General features: G+C 41.2%; 1 protein-coding gene across 2 annotated transcripts in view; it reads left to right on the top strand.

Annotated features, from left to right (window-relative positions):
• The window catches only part of DOK6 (docking protein 6), a 400728-nt gene that overhangs the window by 148911 nt on the left and 236672 nt on the right, over positions 1–15145 (top strand). For both annotated transcript variants that reach the window (XM_034762544.1, XM_034762545.1), the window contains exon 2: positions 6337–6444. In XM_034762544.1, coding sequence (XP_034618435.1) covers positions 6337–6444 — 108 coding nt within the window. The remainder of the gene's footprint in view (positions 1–6336; positions 6445–15145) is intronic.

Genomic DNA, 15145 nt, shown 5'->3' with positions numbered 1-15145 from the left:
GGTCCAATCCTGCTATGTATCAAGGCTCTCTTGAGAGGTAATGAGCATCTTCCACTCTCATTGACTACAATGCTTGGACCTTGGCAGGATCGCATGCAGTCTTCTAGTCACCAGGGATGAGTGCCTATAGGACTCCATGAATGAGATATTTGTGCACCCCATTTTATTTTCAGTAACATGTCATTCGGTCATGCTTCCAATATGTCGTCCACCTACAGTGCTGACAGGATTTGTCAGGATCCCCAGCAGTACTACAGCTATAATGAAAAAAGGAGGTAGAGGGAGGTTTGACTCTGGTGTTCTTGTTGAGGCGTTCAGTAAACTAAGACGTGTATTTTAAAAAATGGGTTCAAAATGACTGAAGTCAAACTAGGACAATGGGGTGCCTGAAGGGATATTATGGCTTCATATATAAAAAAGTCAAATATGTCTTTTCCATGGAAACTTGGTGGAATGAGAATAATCAGTGGGATGCAGTAATGCCATGATACAAAATATATAGGAATAACAGAGTAGATTGCACTTGTGGGGAAGTTCCACTTTATGGGAAAGAAAGCATAGAGTCAAATAATGTAAAAATTTTCAATGAATCAAACTGTACCATAGAATCTCTATGGATAGAATGTCCATGCTTGAACAATAAGAGGATAGCAGTAAAAATATACGTCCAAACACCTGACCCGGGTGGCGATGGTGATTGTAAAATGCTCAGGCAGAAAGCTCAACAATAATTTGGAGTTTCAGCTATACTCATGCTGACTGGGTATATGTCACCTCATGAAGGAATGCAGAGAGAAAATGTCTAGATACATTAAATGACTGCTTCTTGGAGCAGCTAGTCCTGGAACACACAAGGGGACAGGCAATTCTGGATTTAGTCCTAAGTGAAAGGCACGATCTGGTCCAAGATGTGAGTATAGATGAACCATTCAGTAATAACGTAATGTAATTAAACCATTCAGTAATAACATAATGTAATTACATTTAGCATCATTGCATGAGGGGAATACCAAAGAAACCCATTGCAGTAGCATTTTACTTCTAAAAGGGGAGCTACACCCAAATGAGGAAGCTAATTAAACAGAAAAGGAACAGACCAATAGTGAAATGACTGAAAACTGCATGGAGACTATGTATAAACACCATAATAGATGCTCAAATATATACCCCAAATAAAAAAACAAACAAAAAAATGAAACAGAGTACCAAAAACATGCCACCGTGGCTAAGCAGCAGAGTAAAAAGGCTATTAGTAGCAAATAGGCATCCTTTCAAAATTGGAAGTCAAGTCTTAGGGTATGTCTACACTACGGGATTAATCCTAATTTACAGAATTCAATTTTTGGCAACCGATTGTATAAAGTCGAGCGCATGCAGCCACACTAAGCACATTAATTCAGCGGTGTGCGTCCATGTACCAAGGCTAGCGTCGACTTCCGGAGCGTTGCACTGTGGGTAGCTATCCCATAGTTCCCGCAGTCTCCCCTGCCCATTGGAATTCTGGGTTGAGATCCCAATGCCTGATGGGGCAAAAAACATTGTCGCTGGTGGTTGTGGGTACAGCCTCACCCCACCCTCCGTGAAAGCAACGGCAGACAACCGTTTCGCACCTTTTTTCCTGGGTGAACTGTGCAGACTCCATAGCACGGCAAGCATGGAGCCCGCTCAGCTCAAGACAGCAGTCATGAACATTGTAAACACCTCGCGCATTATCGTGCAGTTTATACTGAACCAGGCCCTGATAAACCAGGTGAAGAGGAGGCGGCTACGGCAGCGCGGCGACGAGAGTAATGAGGATATGCACACAGAATTCTCTCAAACCCTGGGCCCTGGCGCTTTGCAGATCATGCTGTTAATGGGGCAGGTTATAGCCGTGGAACGTCGATTCTGGGCCCGGGAAACAAGCACAGACTGGTGGGACTGCATAGTGTTGTAGGTCTGGGATGATTCCCAGTGGCTGCGTAACTTTCACAAGCATAAGGGCACTTTTATGGAACTTGGTGACTTGCTTTCCCCTGCCCTGAAGCACCAGAATACCAAGATGAGAGCAGCCCTCTCAATTGAGAAGCAAGTGGTGATAGCCCTGTGGAAGCTTGCAATGCCAGACAGCTACCGGTCAGTCGGGAATCAATTTGGAGTGGGCAAATCTACTGTGGGGGCTGCTGTGATGCAAGTAGCCAAAGCAATCACTGAACTGCTGCTACCAAAGGTAGTGACTCTGGGAAATGTGCAGGTCATAGTAGATGTCTTTGCTGCAATGGGATTCCCTAACTGTGGTGGGGCGATAGATGGAACCCGTATTCCTATCTTGGCACTGGAGCACCAGGGCAGCCAATACGTAAACCGCAAGGGGTACTTTTCAATGGTGCTGCAAGCCCTGGTGGATCACAAGGGACGTTTCACCAACATCAACGTGGGCTGGTCGGGAAGGGTTCATGATGCTCGCGTCTTCAGGAACATGACTGTGTTTAAACGCCTGCAGCAAGGGACTTACTTCCCGGACCAGAAAATAACCGTTGGGGATGTTGAAATGCCTATAGTTATCCTTGGGGACTCAGCCTACCCCTTAATGCCATGGCTCATGAAGCCATACACAGGCAGCCTGGACAGTAGTCAGGAGCTGTTCAACTACAGGCTGAGCAAGTGCAGAATGGTGGTAGAATGTGCTTTGGACATTTAAAGGGTCACTGGCGCACTTTACTGACTCGCTCAGACCTCAGCCAAACCAATATTCCCATTGTTATTGCTGCTTGCTGTGTGCTCTACAATCTCTGTGAGAATAAGGGGGAGACCTTATGGCAGGGTGGGAGGTTGAGGCAAATCGTCTGGCTGCTGATTACATGCAGTCAGACACCAGGGCGATTATAAGAGCACACCAGGAAGTACTATGCATCAGAGAAGCTTTGAAAACCAGTTTCATGACTGGCCAGGCTACAGTGTGAAAGTTCTGTTTGTTTCTCCTTGATGAAAACCCATCCCCTTGATTGACTCATTCCCTTTAAGCAACCCACCCTCCCCCTTCGATCACAGCTTGCTTTCAAAGGAAATAAAGTCACTATCGTTTAAAAATCAGGTATTATTTATTAACTGCTTATAAAAAGAGGGAGAGAACTGACAAGGTAGCCTGGGTGGGGTTTGGGAGGAGTAGAGGAGGGAAGGAAAAGGCCACTGCAAAAGTTCAAAATAATGACAGCCTTTTGCTTGGGCTGTCCACTGGGATGGAGTGGCAGGGTGCACGGAGCCTCCCCCTCCCATGTTTTTATACGTCTGGGTGAGGAGGCTATGGAACTTGGGGAGGGGGAATAGCGGTTATACAGGGGCTGCAGCGGCACTCTGTGATCCTGTTGCCATTCCTGAAGCTCCACCAGACGCCGGAGCATGTCCATTTGCTCACGCAGCAGCCCCAGCGTTGCATCCTGCCTCCTCTTATCTTCCTGCTGCCACCTCTCATCTCGAGCATCCCTCGTCTCTTTACGTCCGTCCCACCTGTCCTCATGTTTATCCCTCCTGTCCTCATGTTCACTGGCATCTTTCCTGTACTTTGATACCGTGTCCTTCCACTCATTCAGATGAGCTCTTTCATCGTGGGTCGACTGCATGATTTCCTAGAACATTTCATCTCATGTGCGTTTTTTTCGCCGCCTTATCTGAGATAGCCTTCGGGATGGAGGAGGAAGGCTTGAAAAATTTGCAGCTGTGGGAGGGAGGGAAAAAAGGAAGAGAAGTATTTAAAAAGATACATTTTACAGAACAATGCTTATACTCTTTCACGGTGAACAACACTATTCACATTACATAGCACATGTGATTTCGGTACAAGGTCGCATTTTGCATCTTATATTGAGTGCCTGCGGCTTCGGTGTTAGAGATCACAGACGCAGCTCTGGGCAACAGAATTCGGCTTGCATGCAGCCATGGTATGCCATTGTCTTTCCGCTTCTGCAACCTTCATAAAAGCAGCGCCCTCCTTTCCCATACCAAGCAAAGCCCGGTGAGTGCTGCGGTTTTCCTGTTAACGTGCAGCAGCGGAAACCAAACTAAACCCCCCCACCACCCATCCAATTCTCTGGGATGATCGCTTTACCCCTCCCCCCAGCGCATGGCTGGTATCAGGGAAGATCCCTGCAGCAACCAAACTACCCCCCCATCCAATTCTGTGGGATGATCGCTTTACCCCTCCCCCCACCACGTGGCTGGTATCAGGGAAGATCCCTGCTAGCCAAATGCAAAAAGCTCAGCGCCAATGCCCCTCCCCCTCCCACCGATTGGCTAACTGCAGGGAAGGATTTCTTTTCAGCCACAGGCAAACAGCCCAGTAGGAACGGCCACGTCTGTCCCCTTAATTAAATTCCCGTATTTCAACCAGGTTACCATGAGTGATATCACTCTCCAGAGGATAACACAGCGAGATAAAGAACGGATGTTGCTTGAATGCCAGCAAACACCGGGACCATACGCTGCCAGGCTTTGTCATGCAATGATAACAGATTACGTGCTACTAGGATGGCGTGGTCAAGTGTCCTACCATGGAGGACGGAATAAGGCTGCACTGCCCAGAAACCTTGTGGAAAGGCTTTTGGAGTACCTCCAGGAGAGCTTCATGGAGATGTCCCTGGAGGATTTCCGCTCCATCCCCAGACATGTTAACAGACTTTTCCAGTAGCTGTACTGGCCGCGAATGCATCCCAGGTCCTCAGGGCAAATTAATCATTAAAAAACACTTGCTTTTAAACCATGTTTTATATTTACAAAGGTACATTCACCAGAGTTTCCTTCCATGGCTTCATGGTATGGGATAATGCCTTGGGAGAGTTGGGAGGGTACTTCAGTCAGGCTGAGAAAAAGATCCTGGCTGTTGGGGAGAACGGAGTGCTGTGTGCTCTCTGCAGGCTCGTCCTCCTCCTCCTCCTCTTCCTCATCTTCCCTCTCCGCAGAATCCTCAGGCATGGCTGAGAGTACCCCCTCCTCGTAATCCATGGTCAGGAGTTGGGTAGTGGTGGTGGCCGCCCCCTAGAATTGCATGCAGGTCAGCATAGAAGAGGCATGTCTGCGGCTCTGACCCGGAGTGACCGTTTGCCTCCTTTGTTTTCTGATAGGCTTGTCTGAGCTCCTTAACTTTCACGCAGCACTGATATGAGTCCCTATTGTGGCCTCTCTCCATCATGCCCTTGGAGATTTTTTCAAATGTGTTGGCATTTCGTCTTTTGGAACGTAGTTCTGCTAGCACAGAATCCTCTCTCCATATAGTGATCAGATCCAGTACCTCCCGTATGGTCCATGCTGGTACTCTTTTTTGATTCTCGGACTGCATGGTTACCTGTCCTGATGAGCTCTGAGTGGTCACCTGTGCTCTCCACGCTGGGCAAACAGGAAATGAAATTCAAATGTTCGCAGGTTTTTCCTGTCTACCTGGCCAGTGCATCCGAGTTCAGATCGCTGTCCAAAGCGGTCACAATGGTGCACTGTGGATAGCTCCCGGAGGTCAATACCGTCAAATTTTGTCCACGGATCAATAACTGGAGATAGGAGAAAGGGTCAGAATAATACCATAATGCCACAATATATATGCATTGTACTGAATACTGTGTGCAGTTCTGGTTGCCCCATCTCAAAAAAGATACATTAGCATTAGAATAGGTGCAGAGGAGGTCAACAAAAATGATTAGCTTCCATTAGAGGAGAGATTCAAAGATTGGGACTGTTCAGCTTGGAAAAGAGACAACTGAGGGGGGATATGATAGAGGTCTATTAAATCATGAATGGTGTGGAGAAAGTGAATAGGGAAATGTTGTTTACCCCTTCACATAACCACAAGAACTAGGGGTCACCCAATGAAATTAATTGGCAGCAAATTTAAAATAAACATAACAAAGTACTTCTTCACATAATGCAGTCAATCCGAGGTTGCCACAAGATATTGTGGTGGCGAAAAGTATAACTGAGTTCAAAAAAGAATTAGATAAGTTCAGGGAAGATAGGCCCATCAATGACTGCTTTCCAAGGTGGTCAGGAATGCAATCCCATGGTCTGGGAATCCATAAACCTCCAACTGTCAGAAGCTGGGCCTGGACGAGAGGGGATGGATCACTCAAAATTGCCCTGTTCTGTTCATTCCCTCTGAAGCATCTGGCATGAGCCACTGTCAGAAGACAGGATGCTGGGCTAGATAGACCAGTTGTCTGACCCAGTAAGGGTACTCTTAATGTCTTTAAACTGAGGGCTGTTTTATGGGAATTTCTTCCCATGGATCAGCTGAACCATATAATTTAGGACTCTAATGTTAATGAGCTTACATAAGAAAGAGAGAATAATAGAGTTCCTTCATTTTGCTTGCAGATTTTCAGGCGATGCTGGTTGGTTTTCAAGAAGGCTTCTAGTAAAGGACCCAGAAGGCTAGAAAAATTTCCAGATGAAAAAGCGGCGTATTTCAGAAATTTTCATAAGGTAGGTCATGCCCTCCCACAAGTGCACATCTACTTGGGCATAAGGTGCTTCTGATATGTAAACTCTGGAAGAAGATAGCATGACCAAGCTGAATGGTGTGATCCTGAGATCACTGAAGTCAATGGTAAAATTCCTATTGATGTCAATGTTGAAGAATCAGGCTTTTATGTTTCTGTCCAGATAGGCAAAATAAGTTTATTCTCTTTGATATAAGTATCTGATCTCTACATTAATGTTTGCCTTGAAAAAATGACACTGAATTTATTAAAGTTTTGTACAAGGATGTTTATGTCAAATATTCAACAATTATAAATTAAACATCAAACCAATTTCAGAAGATGCTAAATGTACCAGTTGTAAGTTCTAGTGAGATCAACACTGTTGGAATATTAAACATAATTTTCATAGAAGATTGCAAGGTTTACAGGGTATGTCACAGTGGGGATTTTTCTTTTCTTTCTTTTTTTTTTTTTTTGAGAAAAAATCAGCATTATTACTAAGTTGGCAGTCTTGATTGAATGAGCTCCTTATTGCTCTCTATTTGTCACAATCAGTTCTGTGGAGGAACCCAAGATATTTGAGAAAGGGCTTTCCTTTCCTTTCACTCCAAATATTGTCATTAACTCGCCAACTGATGTAGCAGTGATGTAATAATAAAATTACATAATACTTTGCATTCATAGATTCTAGGGCTGGAAGGGACCTCGAGAGGTCATCAAGTCCAGTCCCCTGCCCTCATGGCAGGACCAAATACTGTCTAGACTAATCCACATTTCTATAACCATCTTCCATCCAGGGATCCCTAAGGGCAGGATAAACATTTGGATTTAACCTCACAACAGCTCTATAAATTAGATATTACCTCAAGTTAGACATTACCTCATTAGCTCACAGTTGGTCAAACTGAAGCACAGAGGCGACTTACCCAAGGTTGTACAGTGAGACCATGAAGGACTCAGAAGTAAAAATCCAGATCTCCTGAGATCCCAGTCTTGTGCTTTCCATCACAGGAGGACAAATTCACATTTCAGTTCTAATGAACTGGGTCCACCTTTTGGCACCTGTCACAAGGCAAATAGATCAGGTGGGTCACCTACTATTTCCTTGTGGATATTTGTTCATCATCTTCTCCTCTTCCCCCTAACACACACATAATTTGGCATTAGTGGAAGTCTCTGTTAATGAGAGGCCCACCACTTGTATAACAATGATGCTGTGAGTTAGGATCAGAGCTGTGTAAGGAATTTGCATGTTGCCCGGTACAAGTCACTGCTCTAGTATTCTCATTCTTAGATGTACCAAGTCCCCACCAGGCAAAAATAGTCCTCCTCCTCTTTAAAATGCAAGCGGGACAGTTTGAATTGGAGACGTAGGGCATACACCTGGGCTGCTATTATTGCCTATTTAAATTCTCTTTAAGTAACATTGTAGTTTTTGATATATAAAAATGACATTGCTAGCCCTCCATTAATCAGAGACAATTATGTCCACTTTTGTTCATTTTACTGCACTAACATGATTCCTCTATATCCCTTTATGTACTTTATATTCCATTTATTTCCATCAAATATCCACAAATGGCTCACAACTGACATCAAGAATGACTTGCATAGAAAACAGTTGTGATGTCACAATAAAATTACATTTCCAGATAGGGAAATAAGGAGTAGGAGTAAACAAACTCTTCAGAAGCAAAGATCTTTTTTACTTGAAAATGTCTTTATTAATGAAGAAAGCAGGACTAATATTTAGATAGTACCTTTCATCCAAAAGGCTCCAAAAGCACTTTTCAAGCTGATTTTTCAGCCATATATTTTATAGAAGAAACAATTATCTAATTGGGCAACTACTTAACAGTGCATCAAAATAGTATAGTCCTGTAGGACAGGATGTGGAGAATAATACCTTGTCCTGTTTCCATGAGTGGTGGAATTTTAGGCATGTGGAATATAATTATCTAAGGAAAAAATTAATCAGGTCACCAGGGTGACATCCCCACTTTGTAAAAATTGTCATGAAATCATTACACACCACAAGCATTCAGGAGTTAGAAAGTTTACTTCTCATCCACCACAACCTTTCAGAAAGCTTCCATGAGGCACTAGCAGCTCATTAAGAAGAGGTCAATGGCAAGTAGTCAAGTGGGACAACTCGGTTTCTTTCTTTCTTGGATTTGTTTAGACATCTTCTGTTCCTTGTGTCAGACTGGCCCCTCGGAATGGTTTTGATGTGTCATCTTGGTTTTACTGGTTCAGCTATTACTTTTACAGATTACCAGTCATTTTCTGTTGGAGTTTATCGCTCTCTCTGCAGTTGTGATAATTGTTTAGTTAGTATTCTTATTTATTATTTGTATTGCCATAGTGTGCAGAAGTCCTCGTTAAACCAGGATCCCATTTGCTAGGTGCTGTATTCTTGTTTTGGTATTTCTTCGGTTCTAGTTTCTTGGCACATAATTCTTTTATAGCCAATACACAATTGATTGTCTTTGGCTCAAGAATTAAGATGTTAACCATAAGGTTTTTTTCTTTGTCTCTACACTTGAGATTTTAATAAAGTATTGTCAGTTGCACTGTAGCATTCTAACAATGCTAAATATGGATCCTTTTGAATTTTTGCTATTTGGACAAACTTCTGCTAACTCATTTTGATTGTGTAGTAAGGGCTTGAGGTGATGTGCTTGAACTGATGTATATATAAAAAGGATAAAGTGAATCTCACAAATTTAATGTCAGTATTTGTTATTAACTCATCTAGAAACCCAGCGGGAACAAATTATGAAATGCAACATGTTGTGCAACTACTCAATTTCAAGAAAAAATAGAATGGTCTGTTATTCAATGGTAATCTTTCCCATTTAATTCAAATAGATCTGCACCAACTGCAGACCAAGGGCAATTGGGAATATCATGTAATTTCAGAGGTTATTTTGCATTCTGATTCCTTTATTGAGAGCATATTTCACCCATGGATACCTTATCTTTGATGGCAGCATGCACAACTGTCCAGAATGCCACATTTCAGACTCTGTTCTTGTATTTCTCAGTATCCACAGGTGCATTGTTGATTATGCTTAGCATTTCTTAACTCATGCTGTATTGTATTATGACACAATGTCCTTTGTGCAGAAATTTCATCTCTAGTCCCAATATGCTTTTGTGCTTGATAACTGGTGGTGGTTGTTTTTCCTGTCTGTCATCTGTCTAGGTTTAATCTTTAAATCTCTTGTAAAATCAGGTCATTTTGTATTTTTTTCAGCTGGTTTTACCAAACTTTTTCAAAACAGGTAGCACATGAATTATATTTACTTCAGTGTCTTTTCCCCGCAGTTCCTTGCTGTAAATATTTATAGTTGTTCTTTAAAGCATACTGGCATAAAGAGCTCCTTACCAAGCCTATGTTTCACAGTTAAGGAAGCTTTCACAATTTCTTCATCACTTTCTGAATGTTAGGTAGTACTTAGAACAGTGGTTTCTTTAATATGGTTTTTAGTGGTTTATGGCATGTCATCCCTCAGCTGATTTCTTCCTATTAATATATTTATGAAACAGCTCCCAACAATGCACAACATTGTCAGCATTTCTTTTTTAATCTGAGCATACTTCTGTTGTGTTTAAATCAGTGCTTAGGATCTATTCGCCACTGGACAGTTGTCTTGGACAACAAGAGTCCCCAGTCCAGGTGATCTTGCACTGATTTTAGGCTCTTTGTTAATATCGAAGTATTTCAGAACAAGTGGTTCCCTGACAAATTTAAATTCCCTAAGGCATTTTTCTTACAATCGTCCCTTGACCATCTGTACTGTCCTCAGATGACATAATTTGAACATTTATTTGTGAAAATTGAGCGATTTTTTGTTTGTTTGTTATAAGATGTGAATTTTAGGCCTCCATTTTTAGGCTCTTTCTATTTGCACAATTACCTCCCTTCTGTCCATCGTCCTTTTTAGAACATAAGAACAGCCATACTGGGACAGGTCCATCTAGCCCAGTATCCTGTCTTCCAACAGTGGCCAATGTCAGGTGCCCCAGACGGAATGAACAGAACAGGTAATCATCAAGTGATCTATTCCCTGTTGCTCATTCCCAGCTTCTGGCAAACAGAGGCTAGAGACACCATCCCTGCCCATCCTTGCTAATAGCCATTAATGGACCTATCCTCCATGAATGTATCTAGTTGTTTTTCGAACCCTGTTATAGTCTTGGCCTTCACAAGATCCTCTGGAAAGAGTTCCACAGATTGACTGTGCATTGTATGAAGAAATACTTCCTTTTGTTTGTTTTAAACTTGCTGCCTATTAATTTCATTTGGTGACCCCTAGTTCTTGTGTTATGAAAAGGATTAAATAACACTTCCTTATTTACTTTCTCCACACCAGTCATGATTTTATAGACCTCAATCATATCCCCCCTTAGTCATCTCTTTTCCAAGCAGAAAACTCCCAGTCTGATTAATCTTTCCTCATATGGAAGCCGTTCCATACCCCTAATAATTTTTGTTGCCCTTTTCTGAATGTTTTCCAATTCCAATATATCTTTTTTGAGATGGGATGACCACATTTGCATGCAGTATTCAAGATGTGGGCATACCATGGATTTATATAGTCAATATGATATTTTCTGTCTTATTATCAATCTCGTTCTTAATGATGCCCAACATTCTGTTCGCTGTTTTGACTGCTGCTGTACATTGAGTGGATGTTTTCAGAGAACTATCCATAATGACTCCAAGATCTCTTTCTTGAGTGTTAACAGCTAATTTAGAACCCATAATTTTATATGTATATTTGGGATAATGTTTGCATTTATCAACATGAATTTCATTTGCCATTTTGTTGCCCAGTCACCTAGTTTTGAGAGATCTTTTTGTTGCTCTTCGCAGTCTGCCTGGGACTTAACTATCTTCCCTAAACATACTTACCAAATAACTGATCTCATTCATATAATCTGGAATGTATTCATATTCAAGTCAAGTTTGTTTTCACTGGCATATCCAGAATATTTCAGTATTTTACTATATTGTTGCTTATGTTTGATGCCAATCAGCAGTTACGTCTGCCTCATTTAGAACCTCAAAAGTTTGGGAAATTATTATTATTATTGTTGATTATTATGAATATTAATAACAATGGTTGGCTGCAATTTCAGAGGGAAGTTGCTTAAACATATATCCACCAAAAGAAGGATAGGAAATTCTGGGTTTTGCTCTTTCTATATTGCATCAGTCTTGCCTAAAAACTTTGGCTCATATCCAAGCCTGAAAATTCTCTTTCATTTTGAAGTCTAGATATGTCTTCCTCAACTGTTTTAATGCGTAGTGCTCATGTTTTCTTATCTTAAAACCTCTGGATCCATCAAATCATTAACTTGTTGGTTTTGTTACAGTTGCCATCCTGTTAGCCCATACCTTGAAATATGAACTTAATAATACCATCTGGTCAAGTCCTTTTTTCACTTTACCTGTCAATGTGAATTGTCAAAGAGAACTAAATAGCTTCCCTTTAAAGATTAAGTCCCTTTAAGTTGTCTCCATTTCTAATCACTGATCAGTTTTGAAAATCTTGACCAAACTTCATAAAGTTTCATCTCCAAAATAATTATTTTGGACACTATCCAAAGAGAGATTTCTTACAGTAATGCTGATCCACCATAAACAATAGCATCACAAATATAGAAAGATAATTGTCTAAATATTTTTTTTTGAAAACGTGGTTGATTGTTTTTTGAAATTCCTAAACAAATATCTCTAAAGAGCCATTAATATGATGATTACTTTTATAAACCTTTTAATTCTTAGGCTGATAGACTTATTCAGATGCATCTGTGGTTTTCAAAATGTTCCTCTGAAGTTTACTAAGGTTGTGGAAACTTCAACTCCTGAGTAAAGTTTTCAAAAGTGCCTAAGAACATAAGAATGGCCATACTGGATTAGATCAATGGTCCATCTATCCCAGCATCCTGTCTTCTGACAGTGGCTCATGCCAGATGCTTCAGAGGGAATGAACAGAACAGAGCAATTCTGAATGATCCATCTTCTCTTGGCCAGGCCCAGCTTCTGACAGTTGGAGGTTTATGGATTCCCAGAGCATGGGATTGCATTCCTGACTGCTTTGGCTAACAGTCATTGATGGGCCTATCTTCCCAAAACTTATCTAATTCTTTGTTGAACCCAGTTATACTTTTCGCCGTCACAATATCTTGTGGCAACGAGAACCACAGATTGACTGCATTATGTGAAGAAGTACTTTGTTATGTTTATTTTAAATTTGCTGCCAATTAATTTCATTGGGTGACCCCTAGTTCTTGTGGTTATGTGAAGGGGTAAACAACATTTCCCTATTCACTTTCTCCACACTATTCATGATTTAATAGACCTCTATCATACCCCCGCCCCCAGTTGTCTCTTTTCCAAGCTGAACAGTCCCAGTCTTTGAATCTCTCCTCTAATGGAAGCTAATCATTTTTGTTGACCTCCTCTGCACCTATTCTAATGCTAATGTATCTTTTTTGAGATGGGGCAACCAGAACTGCACACAGTATTCAGTACATTGCATTTATATCATGGCATTATGGTATTTTCTGTTTTATTATCTGTCCCTTTCCTAGTAGTTCATAACATCGTTCGTTTTTTTGACTGTCACTGAACTGCAGAGAACTATCCACAATGACTCCATGATGACTTTCTTGAGTGCTAACAGCTAATTTAAACTATCATTTTGTATGTGTAGTTGAAATTTTTTCCCAATGTAAATTACTTTGCATTTATCAGCATTGAATTTCATCTGCCATTTTGTAAAAGCAGCAGAGTCCTGTGGCACCTTATAGACTAGTGTCCTGTGGCACCCTATGATGTCATGCATCTGTCCAAGCGGGTATTCACTGACGAAAGCTCATGCTCCAATACTTCTGTTAGTCTATAAGATGCCACAGGACTCTTTGCTGCTTTTACAGATCCAGACTAACACGGCTACCCCTCTGATACCATCTGCCATTTTGTCACCCAGTTTTGTGTGATCACTTTGTAACTTTTTCAAGTCAGCTTTGGACTTACCCATGTTGAGTATTTTTGTATCATCTGCAAATTTTGCCACTTCTCCGTTCAACCTTTTTTCCAGCTCATGTATGAATATGTGGAAGAGCACAGCTTTCTGTACAGATCCTTGGGGTACCCCACTATTTACCTCTTTCCATTGTGAAAAATGAACATTTATTCTGACCCTTTTCCCTGGGGGGGGGAGAGATAGCTCAGTGGTTTGAGCATTGGTCTCCTAAACCTAGGGTTGTGAGTTCAATTCTCAAGGGGGCCATTTAGGGATCTGGGGCAAAAATCTGTCTGGGGATTGGTCCTAGTTTGAGCAGAGGGTTGGATTAGCTGAGGTCCCTTCCAACCCTGATATTCTATGATTCTAGCTTCATATTTGAGTTCCTAAGTTCAGAACTCTTCAGTGAATACCATCTGGTCCTGGTGACTTATTACTATTTAATTTATCAATTTGTTCCAAATTGTCCTCTATTAATACTTCAATCTGGGACAGCTATTCAGATTTGTCACCTAAAAAATATTGACTCAGGTGTGGGGATCTCCCCATATCTTCTATAATGAAGACTAATACAAAGAATTCATTTAGCTTCTCTGCAACAACCTTGTTTTCCCTGCATGCTCCTTCAGCGCCTCTCTTGCCTGTGGCTCCAATGACTATTTGGCAGGATTCCTGCTGCTCATGTACTTTTGCTGTTAGTTTTTGTGTCTTTGGCTATTTGCTGTTCAAATTCTTTCTTGTACTGTCACAACTGATTTGCCAGAGTTTGCACCCTTTTATTTTTCCTCACTAGGATTTGACTCTTTTCAGTAGTGACTCAGGCCCAGATTTGTAAAGGTATTGGGTATTGCCATGCTAAATGCTGCAACCCCTAACTGATTTAGGAGTTTAAAAGGGAGATTCTCAAATGTATTTAGGCACCAGAATTTTGTTTACAATGGTGATTTGGCACCTAAAGACCTTTTAAAAATCTAGCCTTAAGTGCCTAATTTATTTTTGGAAATGACACTTAGGTGTTGCAATGCTGAGCATTGCAATGCCTAAATGCTTTTAAAAATCTGGGCGTAAGTCATTATTGAAAATGGGTCTTAAGCACTCTTGAAAATCTCACCTGCTTCTTCCCCCCCCCCCCACTTTAGTCCTGTGTTTTGAAAATGTTGTAGTTAACCTGTGAGATGAGAAACCATCTTTACTAAGTTTATTTAGAGGTTGTGGGAAGATGAAAATATATATTAGTCAGGAGATAGCTGCCTTGGAAGTGGTAACTGATTAAAGTGAACCTCATTTAAATGAGTAATCGTTTGCAGAATAACTTAATATACTGAGTGTTCTGCACACCAAACCGTAAAATTTACAGTAATTATCAGCCCCTTTTAAATATACAGCTATCTGAATAATGTCATTGTTCAAAACAGGCATTCTGTGTACCAAAAAGCAAATTACAAAATATAATTGGAACTGTGCAGTAATAAAGCTGTTAATAGCGTTTCAGTACATCAAAGGGCAGAATATAAACTAACACAATGAAATCCCCTTCAACTAAGAGTGTATTAAAGCAATACAATTGTTTTCTCCCCTCTACAGTGTAATTGAGAAAGCACCATTCTAACATACTGACTGAAGAGTAGGGACCTGACTGAACTCTTACAAATTTAGGCCCAA

This window comes from Trachemys scripta, chromosome 2 (genome assembly GCF_013100865.1).
Source record: "Trachemys scripta elegans isolate TJP31775 chromosome 2, CAS_Tse_1.0, whole genome shotgun sequence".
Classification (NCBI taxonomy): Eukaryota; Metazoa; Chordata; order Testudines; family Emydidae; genus Trachemys; species Trachemys scripta.
This window is presented reverse-complemented; position numbering and strand designations above follow the sequence as displayed.